The sequence below is a fragment of the Equus asinus genome, chromosome 2 (assembly GCF_041296235.1).
Source record: "Equus asinus isolate D_3611 breed Donkey chromosome 2, EquAss-T2T_v2, whole genome shotgun sequence".
Lineage (NCBI taxonomy): Eukaryota > Metazoa > Chordata > Mammalia > Perissodactyla > Equidae > Equus > Equus asinus.
In genome coordinates, this window is record NC_091791.1 from 124492277 (window position 1) to 124504451 (window position 12175).

General features: G+C 59.9%; 1 protein-coding gene across 3 annotated transcripts in view; it reads left to right on the forward strand.

The window, feature by feature from the left end:
• PSTPIP1 (proline-serine-threonine phosphatase interacting protein 1) overlaps positions 1–11855 on the forward strand; it is a 41383-nt gene extending 29528 nt beyond the window's left edge. For 2 of the 3 annotated variants that reach the window (XM_014841428.3, XM_044764228.2), the window contains 12 exons: positions 163–197; positions 456–562; positions 2222–2284; positions 2929–3027; positions 3961–4006; positions 5053–5132; positions 5735–5833; positions 6953–7049; positions 7572–7662; positions 10149–10204; positions 10327–10451; positions 11549–11855. In XM_014841428.3, the coding sequence (XP_014696914.2) occupies positions 163–197; positions 456–562; positions 2222–2284; positions 2929–3027; positions 3961–4006; positions 5053–5132; positions 5735–5833; positions 6953–7049; positions 7572–7662; positions 10149–10204; positions 10327–10451; positions 11549–11680 (1030 nt within the window). In that variant the 3' untranslated portion in view covers positions 11681–11855. The remainder of the gene's footprint in view (positions 1–162; positions 198–455; positions 563–2221; positions 2285–2928; positions 3028–3960; positions 4007–5052; positions 5133–5734; positions 5834–6952; positions 7050–7571; positions 7663–10148; positions 10205–10326; positions 10452–11548) is intronic. The other variant, XM_044764226.2, reaches the window with a different exon arrangement.
• The last annotated feature ends 320 nt before the right edge of the window (positions 11856–12175 follow it).

Sequence of the window (12175 nt, forward strand, 5' to 3'; positions counted from 1 at the left end):
TAGGGCTGTCAGTGGACGGTCCCAATTGTCTGGCTAGAGGGTCCCTTGGGTCTAGGTCAGTATGTGTGAGTGACCTAGGGCCCTCTCAGCAAAATAAAAGTCAGCTGGGACTTCAGGCTCCACTGTGCTCCTCCTGTTGACCCTGGCCTTTCTGTTTTGCAGCTCCCTCAGGGCCTCTTTTGACTCCCTGAAGCAACGTAAGTCCAACTGTCCCCCACCCCAGGCTGCAGGGTGAGAGGACCTTCTGGGAGCACCCATATTCCCGTAGATGGGGTGGATGGATTCTCGCCAGGAGCTCAGGCTGTACACAGGGCTGCGAGGCTGGTGGAGGATTGGTGGATGACAGAAGACGAGGTGTGGGGTGGGAGCTGGGCTTGTCCAGGCAGGGGTGTGTGTGGGTGGCCGAGGCCCATCACGTCTGATATTGGGGACTGGCATCCTTACTCTGCCCCCAGAAATGGAGAACGTGGGCAGCTCCCATATCCAGCTGGCCCTGGCCCTGCGCGAGGAGCTGCGGAGCCTCGAGGAGTTCCGTGAGAGGCAGAAGGAGCAGAGGAAGAAGGTGAGGCGGGTGCTAGGGGTGGGCCCTCGGGGGGAGGTGGTCATGGTCGCTGTGGAGGGGGTGGAGGATGGACCCTCCTGACGGAGCCGAAGGAGGGTGAGGGGCTGTGCCCCTGGCTTGGAGGTGAGGGCGATTTGAAGGAGGAGGGGAAGGGTATGGGCAGAGGGTGGGAGATAGGGAGATAGGGTGGGAGAGGCCAGCACACAGAAACACTTCTTGCTTGGAGAGGAAGGATCGTTGTAAACTGTCCAAAGACTTGAAAATGGAAACTGAACTGTGAAGGGGAAGACAGCGCCAGCTCATGGTTGGACCAGACTGGACGTAGGTGTCCTGGCCAAGCCGCTTCCCCTCTCTGCACCTCAGTTTCCCTCTTGCAGGATGGGACACTTATGTCCACCTCCCAAGCTCTGGGGACGCAGCCCAGAATCAGGCCCCCCTCAGTCTTCAAAGACAGGGCAGCAGCTCTGACTAGAGGCTCTGACCACAGAAATTCAGCGTGGCTGCCGTTCCTGCTGCCCATTGGCTAGCTGGGCTCAGGCTTTCAGGATCTAAATTTGGGTTCCCGAACAGACAGTAGGTCCCCAAAGCCAGCCCCAGAAGCCGGCCCAGCCTTGAGGTGCTAGAGCAGGTACCGCTCTGAGCTGGGCCTTGCGTGCAGAGTGCAGAGCACCTGCTGTGGCAGCAAGGCCCTGGGCTGGCTATTTTGAGCTCTCCTGTGGCCAGACGGGCTGTGATGTCTGCAAAAGCTGCTCTGGATGGAGTGATGCCTTCCCCAGAGTAGCCAGAGCCCCCACAAGCAGAGAGCTGAGATGTAGTGTGCGGAAAGTCTGCCTGGGCATGTCTGTGCACACGTGCGGATGGGGAGTACATGTGTGTGCAGAACATGGCACATGTGTGCACACATCTGAGCATGAGCCTGTGTCTCAGTGTGTTTGTGTGTGACGAGGCAGCTTGCTGGGAGGGGCCCAGTGAGAGCCCCAGCACACAACGGCTCCATTGACAACACGAGGGACGCTTCCTTTCCATTCTCCTCATAACTTGTGCCCAATCTCTGTCCAGGCGGAGTCTCATCCCCTCTATCTGAACAAGGGGCTTGGGAGGCACGGTGGGTGCAGTGGCCCCGTGTGCCCGCATGTGGCCATGACTAAGTTTGGTGTGTGTGTGTTCACCTGTGCAAACAGGCCTGTAGCTGTGCAAGGGGGACCAGGGAGAGTGTGCTTGTGTGCACTCGTGAGTAGTGTCTGTGGGTGCTCTGTTAGTGTGCACATGAAAGCCTGTATGTGCAAATGTGAGCAGTGGGAGTGTGGGGGCCTGTTAGTGTGTACTTCTGTGTGTGTGTCATGGAATTTTGTGTGTGTGCGTGTGTGCATGAGCACACATGCATCTGGGTTGGGTATTCCTTGGCTAGAGACCAAGTCCTGGCTGGGTCTGCCCAGAGAGGACATGATGGGCAGATCCATGCCCCAGGCTTCTCTAGCTTTCTGCTCCTAGTGGTGACTGTGAAAAAGTAGGCTGTGGGAGAGGGGGGGCGTCTTGTCACTGCCCCCTTCAGAGCCAGGAGGGCATGCTGTGCCTCATCCCAGGGACTCCCCGTCCTCTTGGCCTAGGGGAGCATCCTGAGGCCACGGCCCCCAGCTCAGAGCCTCGTGTCCCCTGCAGTACGAGGCCGTCATGGACCGTGTCCAGAAGAGCAAGCTGTCACTCTACAAGAAGGCCATGGAAGTGAGTGCAAGGTCTTGGGCCTGGGGGGTGGCAGGGCTCAGCATGTGGGCCCCAGCAGCCCTGGACTGGGCCCCTGGGACAGGGCTCGCCTCAGACCTCCACCCAGCAACACCCACGGCAGCCTGGTGGGTGCTCGGGGCTGCACTGGATGCCAAGGCCCCACACGGATTGGCCCAGACCCTGCTGTTTGGGGGCTCCTGACTGATGGGCAGGTGGTCAGTCCCAGACAGTGGTCCATATGATGGTCACACTGTCCGTTGAGGACTCCAGGGGTGGACGAAGAAGGGACCTCTGAGCTGTGTCCCCTAGGACACTGAGGGAGAAGGAGACAGAGGGTTCCACAAGAGGGGACAGCACGTGCAAAGGCTGGCATCATGAGGGTACATGGCATTTTCAGCGAACTGCTACTGGTTTGATGTGACCACACCTCTGAAGAGGCCAAGGCCATGGCAGGGCTGTACTGTCCCCAGTGGGAAGGGGCCTGGGAACCAGACTCCATTCTCCATCTCCATGCTGGACCCCAGATCCCTATCCCAGGTGGGGAGGTCCCCACTCCACCCACAGCCCCCTCACAGGGAGAAGGGAGGCTGGGCTCAGGGAGCCTCACTCTGGGGCACCTAAGTCACATGTCTCCACACCCCCAGTCCAAGAAGACATACGAGCAGAAGTGCCGGGACGCGGATGACGCCGAGCAGGCCTTCGAGCGCATTAGTGCCAATGGCCAGCAGAAGCAGGTGGAGAAGGTGTGTAGGGCCACTGAGGCCATGTGCTGTCACCCAGGGCTGGGGCAGGGCGGGGAGACAAGGAAGGGGTGCTTCAGGCACCCCAAGGCAAGATCTGCATCTGGGACATGCTGGCTGGTCACCCCTCTCTGAAGCTCAGTCTCCCTGTCTGTGAAGTGGGTTTCCTAGAATCTCAGGGCAAAGACAGACAGGGTCAGCCTATCCCCTTTGCAGTCTCCAGACTGCACCCAAGGACCCATTCCTCAGAGTAGGGTCCTGCGGCCCAGGCCCAGAGCTCACAGGGCAATGAGAGTAGACGCTAACCCTCACACAACCCTGGGAGAAGGGACCAGTAGGCCCATATCACAGAGAGGAAACTGAGGCCCAGAGATGGTGAGTGACTTGTCCAAGGTCTCAGAGTCAGGTCTCAGAGAAAGGATCCAAACCCAGGTCGTCCAGAGCCCAAGCTCTTGACTGCTCTCGCCTCTGGGCCAGGGGTCTCAGAGCCACCAGGCCCAAGAACACATTTCGCCCACTGCACAGACGAGAAACCTGAGGCCTAGAGAGGGTCGGGGCCTGAGGGTGGGTTGGGGGCAGCAAGTCAGGGACGAGAGCCCAAGTCCCAGCCAGTGGGTCCAGCAGGGCCCACGTGGGGCGTTAGGGCCTGGCCCTGGTCTCCATCTGTCCCTCTGTCTCAACATCTATCTTTCAGGTTATCTGCATGGGCTGTGAGTTTCTGTTTTTATTCTTTTTTCACTGGAACCAGCCTGTGGTCCTCTGTGGGGTGAGGCTGGAGGGAATGATGGAATGCGCCCACAGCTGGCTCCTGAGTGAGGCCCTAGGTGGCTAGGGAGACTGTGACAGAGTCCCCTCCGAACTGCCCAGGGAGGCTAGGAGCCCGAGGACGGGGCCGGTCGTGCCAGCGCTCAGTGTTCCTTCCCTCTGTCTCCTCAGAGCCAGAACAAAGCCAAGCAGTGCAAGGACTCAGCCACAGAGGCAGGTACGGCGCCAGCCCGCTTCCTCAGACTGCAGGTGGGGCCTGGAAAGTCCTTCCACCACCACACACTCCTGGGGGCACACATACTCACACCCGATGACACGGAGTCACATGCTCATCACTCTCACTTCCATACTTATGCAAGTTAAGTAAAAACATTCATTTTCTCTCATTTGCCAAGACTGTTCTTGGAGCTTTTCATGTCTTAACTAATCTGCAGAACAATCCTATGAGATGCCTGCTATTATTATCACCTTTTTTAAGAGATGAGGAAACTGAGGCACAGAGAGGTTAACTAATTTGCCGAAGGTCACACAGCCAATAAGTGGTGGTGACTGCATTCAAATCCAGGCCATCTGGCTCCAGAGCCCAGGACTTTCAGAGCCACAATCATGGGAGACAGACCCACTCATATATACATATGTATCATTCATACATACATTGACACACACATGCACATACACTGCTGTCCCTGGGCCTCTGTCTCCTCTATCCTTTGCCTGATGCCAGAACCCCCCAATACCCCTTGTCCCTGCTGGCACACCTCCTAGGACAGAGCACTCACCCTCGCTCCCTTCCCCTGGGAAGGCTCTCTCTTCGACTCTGCCTTTCCCAGGACCCAGCTGCCCCCTTGGCTGGGGGACAGATGAGCCCCAGAGATCTGGGGATGGAGGTCATGGCCCAAGCCTGCTGGGTTGCCAGCCCAACAGCTCCCGACGCTCTCTCCACCCATCCTTCAGTGCCGCCCTGAGCCTCAGTTTCCCCTCTAGAAAGTGAGATGGGGGGACCTGGGGATGGCGAGATGCCTGGACTCTGGCCCCGGGTGTACGAGGCTCTCCTCCAGCCCCGGCCAGCTCAGAGCATGGTGGGGAGCTGAGAGTTCCCTCAAAAAGAGCAGTCCCAGAGTGGGTGGCCCTGACTAGTGTTTAGATGAGGCACCAGCAGCCAGGGTAGGTATCTCTAGGGAGAAGGAGGGCACCCTGGGCGGGGGCACCACAGGAGCCCGGGGGTGGGGCTGTGGGAAGCTGTCTATGCCCCTGGCCTTCCAGAGCGGGCGTACAGGCAGAGCGTGGAGCAGCTGGAGAAGGTGCGAGGCGAGTGGGAGCAGGAGCACCGGACCACCTGCCAGGTGCGTGAGCCCCAGCTGGGCCTCTGGGTCCCCAGCCGCAAAGTGGGAAAGGTGACCGTCCCTGCTGCAGCTGCTCCCTGGGGGCAGCGAGGCAGTGGTGGGGAAAGGCAGCACCCCTTCCTCCCTTCATGCGTCTGCTCACTCCCCAGGCCCTGTGCTGGGGCCTTGCCCTGGCTGTTCCCTCCCGGCTTGGTGCCCTGGGTCCCTTTGTGCAGACAGGCATCCTTTACCCATTTTGCTGAAGCCAAAACTGAGACTCTGACAAAGCCCATGGCTTTGCCGGGCCCTACTGATGGATGGCCTGGGAGACAGGCGTCAGGACTCCAGGTCCAGCGCTCCTCTCCTGTCACCCCCAGGGCCTTCTCCAGTGTGTAGTGGAGCCTGGAGGGAGAGTGGGGGCAGGAACCCCACAGGCAGCTCAACCTCCCTTCCCAGAACCTCAGGGGTGGGCCAGAGGTGGGGGCGGGGACCCCCAGGAAGGGTCTCTCCCTTAGACTTGGCTGTCTGCAGAGGGGTTTGGCTGGTCAGCCACAGCTGAACTGTGAGTGAGGCCCACCTGGGCTGGCCCTCCTCATTTCTCACCTCCCTCCCACCACCCCCAGGCCTTCCAGCTGCAGGAGTTTGACCGGCTGACCATCCTCCGCAACGCCCTGTGGGTACACTGCAACCAGCTCTCCATGCAGTGCGTCAAGGATGACGAGGTGGGACTGAGGGTGGGGGGAGGGAGTGTGTGAGGAGAGGGTGGCCTCCAGGCAGCAGCATGCCAGGTCTGAGTCCATCAGCAAACACCTGGTCCTCTGTGGTCCAAGCCCTGGCTCCAGGGGTCTCCGACCTCAGCACTTGGCCTTGGTCCCAGGGCCCCAAGGACAGGGAGCTCACCCCTCTGAGCCATGGCCCCTCTGGCTGGAAGCCTGTGCGTTTGTGGTGACCCTGGCTTTGCCCTCTTGGCTCATCCTGCTCCGAGGTCCTTGCCTCTGCTCTCAGAGCACAGAGCACCTGCTCCCTCTGCTGGGGTTGGGAAGGTAGGTGGACACAGCCCCTCAGAGGTTTGCCGAGAGGCTGGAGGACCCTGGGCTGCCCCGCTCCAGGTCTGGCGCTCCCAGGGGCTGAGGTGCAGTTCCTGCTCTGCCCAGCAGATATCTCGGGGGTGTCCTGGTTCCCCTTACTGAACTCTACATGCCGGGTGGGCTGTGGGTCCTCCCCAGCAGACAGGGGCTGCCATCTCCCCGCCAGGGGCCCCGACCTCTGTTAATGCAGCCCTAGAGCCATGAACACTTTCTTGAGGCAGCCCTGACTCCGCAATGCCCACTGCCTGACCCCTTCTGCCCATGGGCTGTGGGGTTTTGGGGTTTCTTTTCCCCCAAATGACTCAAGCCCACCTGGTGGCCTCCTTGTGGCAGAGGAAGGAATGTGGGCTCTGGATCCTCTCCTACTGGATCCAAAGCCTCGCTGCATCAAGTCCTCGCTCTGTGACCTTGGGCAAGTCCCTTTCCTTCTCTGAGTTTCCTCATCTATAAAATTAGGAAATAGTGTCTACCTCAGAGAACAGGAGTGTGGTAAGTCCCTTGCATGGACCTTGTGTCCAGTAGGTGTTCAGGAAACAAGAGAGGCTGTCAGCCAGGGCTCGGACCCCTCAGGCAGGCCTGGGGCAGCTACATCTCAAGGCCCCTGAATACAGGCGCTGAGCTGTGCACACGAGGCTGGGAGGAGGCCGGTGGAGTGGGGGCCCCTAGCTGGAGTTCAGACCCACAGAGGGGCAGGGCTTTGGCGAGGGGGCATGGAGGCTCGGCCCCTCAACCTCTGCTCTCTCCTGTCCCCAGCTCTACGAGGAGGTGCGAGTGACACTGGAAGGCTGCAGTGTGGACACTGACATTGACAGCTTCATCCAGGCCAAAAGCACGGGCACGGAGCCCCCGGGTGAGGCCCGGCCCGCAGGCAACTCAGCCTCTGGGTCCAGGCCTGCCTGTCCCTGGAAGGCCTGGCCCTGGGTTCTCTGAGCCTCAACTGCCAGGACAGGGCTGTGGGGGCTCACAGCTCGCTTCTGGGCAGAGGACCATTGATCAGACCCCGGGGAAAGGGTCGACAGTGCAGTCCCTTGGCTGGGTCCCTGGTCTGCGGCCTCCTCCGAGGCCAACGATGAGCAGAGATTAAGAACGCTATACACTCAGAAGGGGGAGATGATGGGGAGTACAAGTGGGGAGCCTCCTCAGAGCCCCACCCCCAGCCTCTTTGGTGCCACCAAATCATGAGTCTGGACTATTTGGTCTTGGTGGTACCCACAGTGGGGTCTGTCATGGAAGCAAGAGAGGCCCCCTCCCCAAGTACTAGGGTGGGCCCCAGTCTGAGTCTCTGGATGGGGGCAGGTTGGGGTGTCAGGTGGCACAGGTCCTCCCTGCTCTGCCCTCACCAACCCTGGCCTCATGGGCCTGCTGCCTGCAGCTCCGGTGCCCTACCAGAACTACTACGACCGGGAGGTGGCACCGGCATCCAGCAGCCCTGGCGTCCAGCCGTCTTGCGGTATGATAAAGAGGTGAGGCACCCGATGGATGCAGAGGCTGGGGCCAGGTAGGGAGTGCCAGGAAGCTGGGCCAGCCTCTCCTCCTGCAACTGACTCTTGCACACACATTTACTGAGTACCTACTGTGTGCCTGGTACCGTGTTTAGGTGCTGGGTACTCTTCTGGGACAAGACAGGCTCAATCTAGCCTCATGACACGCTCAGCGCAAGGGCACCCAGGCATTAAACAAATAAGCACACCCACTTTCACTGTGTTCAGAGCTCCGGGGAGGCCCCAGGCTGGCTTGTCCCTTGGGCCCTGCTGCTAGTCTGGGTTAGTGCCCTGGACCTTCAGGTTGCAGTAGCGACACTCAACCACTGGCATGGGATCAGGGCATAGGAGCAGGCCCTGCAGCCAGTACTCTTGGAGAATTCTCCAGGCCTTTCCAGGGCCCCTTCACTGGTCTGGCTGCGGCAGTGCCAGGGCCGTAGTGGCATGTCTCAGTGTGTCACCTGCACAAGTCATGCACCTTCTCTAGGTCCAGAACCCCTGAGTGTTGGGGTCAGACTCAGAACCTAAGGACCCTCCTGGTTCAGGCCTTGGGTGACAATGGTGACAGCCCAGTGGGAACACCGTAGCCTGCTCAGGGAGCCCTCCAGCAGCCAGGTCCCTGAGGGGGTCAGGTGCCCCATCTGTGGGCATCTAGGAGCATCCGTGGGTTTCACATGGTACCTGTGGCCCGCTCACATCGTGAGGTCTCTGTGACCTCCTCTCTCCATCTGACCTAGTGCAGGGAAAGGCCTGCCTTTGGAAGGTGGCTGAGGGTGGGGTTGACAGAGCTCCCAGCTCTCCGAGGACAGCTCATTTCCAAGGCCTCAGGAGCCCCTGGAGCCACCCTGCAGCATGTCTCCTGGGAGACAGGCTCGTGAGAACCACCAGCCCTCAGAGCAGAGAGCACAGGATGCCCCTCTGAGAACCTTGAGCAAGCGATGACCCCAGAGGAAGGCATTCACACTCAGTCTTAACAAAATCTGGGGAGGACCTGGATCTCAGCACAGGTGGTCATTTCAACAACTAGACGGAAGAGTAGTATCAAGAAAGGAAAGGGGTGCCCCACGAGGAAAAAAGTAAAGGAGAGAGATCCCACTGGGTGGAGGAGGCCTGGCTGCTGGAGGGGATGGGCAGGGGACACTGTGTCGGGGCAGCCAGAAGCCAGGCAGGGTTGGGGAGGGGCAGGGGGCAGTGGCTGGGAAGTGAGTGGAGGGAGGAATTGGAATTGCAAGTGTAGACAAATCTGGCGAAACAGGGCAGTGGGGCAGGGCGCACAGCGGCCTCAGGAAGCTCTGCTCCTGCCAGCCACAGCCCTGGGGCTTTGACCCTGCCCCCTGCTGTCCATGGGGCGGGAGCATGTCATAGGTGCTATGTCTGCATGGCCTGTGTTAGGGTTAGGCCTCCTCATGTGTCCAGGTCCACACTTACATGTCCATGTGCTCCCATCCTGGGCTTGTGTGTCCTCCTGGGCCCTCAGCTCCACAAACTCTGTGAGTGTGTGTGTTTGGCATGGCGAAGAGGGCTAGATTGTCTTGCCCGTGGGAGAGGCCCCTCGTGTCTCACCTGGCACTGCAGGGCAGCCTCTCACAGGCCCAAGTCACAGCCCAGCCCCTTGTCACGGCCCCTTGGGTCTGGCCCAGTACCTATTCCAGTCTTGTCTCCCACACACCCCAAGCTGGTCCACTCCACTCCCCAAACTATTCCACCTGCACCTTTGCACCCCCCCTCCCATTCACCAGCAATGCCTTGCACCCCAGCTCTGCCTGTTAAAGCTGAGTCTTTCAAGACAGCTTGAGCCCAGCAGGAAGACTTTCCTGAGGCAGGCTTGTCACAGCAGCCTCTACTTATTTAGCCCTTAGCACTGGCTGCTTCATGGGGTGACCCCATCTGCTCTCCACTAGTCCCCCAGTGGCTGCCTCTTGCTTGTTCCATTCTTTTCTCTATTCAATGAATCTTCATGACTCTGGCTAAGTCCAGGCCTGAGCCAGGTGTAGGGGACGGGGTGGATTAGCCCAGCACTGCCTCCTGCAACTCACATGTACATGGGGGACCCCACTTTGCATGGTCCTGGAGTGGCGAGACTGGCCGGGTCCCTGTGGGACCGTGGGGAGGAGAGCTGGCTGGGCCCGGGCAGGTAAGGGTCTAAGGGGGCCAAGCTCTAAGGACAGCTCATTCTCCTGCCCGGCGGGGAAGGCTGTTAGGAGGAGGCTGGAGCAGGAGCCTGGTGGGTGCCAGGCCCTGCAGGAAACAGGTGCTGAGAAGAGGTCCAAAGTGCAAGGGACTGAGAGGCACTGCTGGGGAAGGAAAGCCCACTGGGCCTACCCTCTGGGGAGCCTTCACGCCTGAGGGGCACCCCCTAAATCACATCCTCACCTGGAGGCTAGAGGCAGCCCAGCCCTGGAGCTGTGAGGGCTCCCTGCCTCACCCCCCTCCCTCCAGGACCTACTTGCTTTCCTCCCTGTCCCCAGGTTCTCCGGGCTGCTGCATGGAAGTCCTAAGACTGCATCAGTGTCAGCGTCTGCAGGTAACTGGGGGTAATGTGGGGGTAAGGAGAGGACACCTATATGGCACAAATGGGCCCTCCAGGGACCACTGTCCTTTGAAAGGGGCAGGCTCCAGGCCTCACCTTGCTCTCGGCCTCCACAGAGACCCTGACCCCGACCCCTAATCGGAATGAGGGTGTCTATGCCACCATCGCGGTACAGGAGGCGCCAGGACCCCCTACCCTGCCAACCCAGGACTACAGGGCACTCTATGACTACACGGCCCAGGTGAGGCCCTCGCCCTCCTCTCCCTCGCAGGAGGGCACAGATATGCCCAAGTGTGTGTTCACACGTAGGCAAGTGCACTGCGAGTGTGCTAGGGTATGTGTCCTTAGAATAGCACCCAGCATTTGGGAGGGGCTCAGTGCATATCTGCAGAGCAAATGTTGATGAATGGGTACCAGGGCCTGTGTCTGCCCAGTCTGTTCACCTGCACCCACGTGGTCTCTAGGCAGACACAGGCGTGTGTATGTGTGTGCGTGTGTGTGTGCATGTGCCCAGGTGCAGGCAGGCTGACAGCACCTGGAGCTACCTGCAGGACCCTCAGGTTTGGGCCTTGTTCTCCATGGCCATGGGTGCCAAGAACAAGGCATAGCCAGAATGGGTCCCACAGCTGTGCTGGGGTTGATTTTCTGAGGTCCACGGAGAGAGGGTTGGTCAAGGAGCCACAGGGCAGCTGTGCTAAGATCCCCAGAGTCCAGTCTGCTCCCTGCTTTGAAGTGAGGGATGCAGAGCCAGACCCCAGATTCACCTGGACTGAGCCCAAACATCCCCTTGGGGCTAGGCAGGCTGTGCCCTGAGCTGCACTGACTCCCAGAGCTGGTCCCTGGCAGGAAAGACAGGGCAGAATGATGGTGTGCTTGTATGATGGTGGTAACAGGGCTGGGGAAGTACAGGGGAGCTCCCAGGAGAGGGGCAGGCTGTGCGCAGTGAGCCTGGAGTGAGCGCGCACCCTTGGGCTTCGGGCATGGTGAGCACACCTGACCATTGACTTGCTAAGGTCGCTGTGTGTCTGGAGCAGGGAGGGAGAAGGGAGCAGCAGGGAGGTGAAACAGGGAAGAAGTCCCAAGTTGTGGGAGGCCTACAATGACAAACTGGGGAGAACAGAAGGCTGAGTCCCACAGGGCACCCCACATCCTCTATGTCTCTAAGGGCTGGCCCGGCCCAGAGTGGCCTTGTTCTGAAGCCCGAGGAGGCTGGGCATATCTCAGCTGAGGGCCCACCTGGGAGACAAGCTCACATTTACTGCCTGGGGTGGGGTAATGCCCCGTCAGAGCCCTCCCAGCAGGCCCCTCAGCCTGATGTGCTCTCATTCTGTTGCCCAGAATTCCGATGAGCTGGACATCTCTGCAGGGGACATCCTGGAGGTCATCCTGGAAGGGGAGGATGGCTGGTGGACAGTGGAACGGAATGGGCAGCGTGGCTTTGTCCCCGGTTCCTACCTGGAGAAGCTCTGAGGAAGGGGCAGCAGCCCCAACCTGGACCTTCCCTGCTCATGGGGCCACCAGTGCCCCTCATCACTGCCCTGGCCCTGCTGGGGCCCCGAGACCGACCTACTCCTCCAGGACAGGTGCTGGCCATTCCCCGGCAGTCACTCCCACAGAGAATAAAGGAGTGCATTTTTCTCCTCGGTGTGAGGGTCCTTTTTTCTTCTTCCTGTCCCCATGTCCAGTGCTCAATTCAGAGGAGGAAAAGGAGTGAGAAGTCTGGAGAGCAGAGCTCACCTACTTCTAGTGTTGTCACTGAGGCCCCGGCTGGGTCTGTCCCAAGGTTTGTGGGGCTGGTGAGGAGCCTTGCCCTGGTCCCTGGGAACTGACAGACTGCCAAGGAGACACATTCACAGGCAGGCAAATGGGAGAGGGCAACAAGGGTCTGGGAGGATGGGCGGGGTGAGGAGGAGGGGCTCAGGAGAGCTGGGATGGGGGACAAGGCTTCCTGGGGGAAGCAGCAGA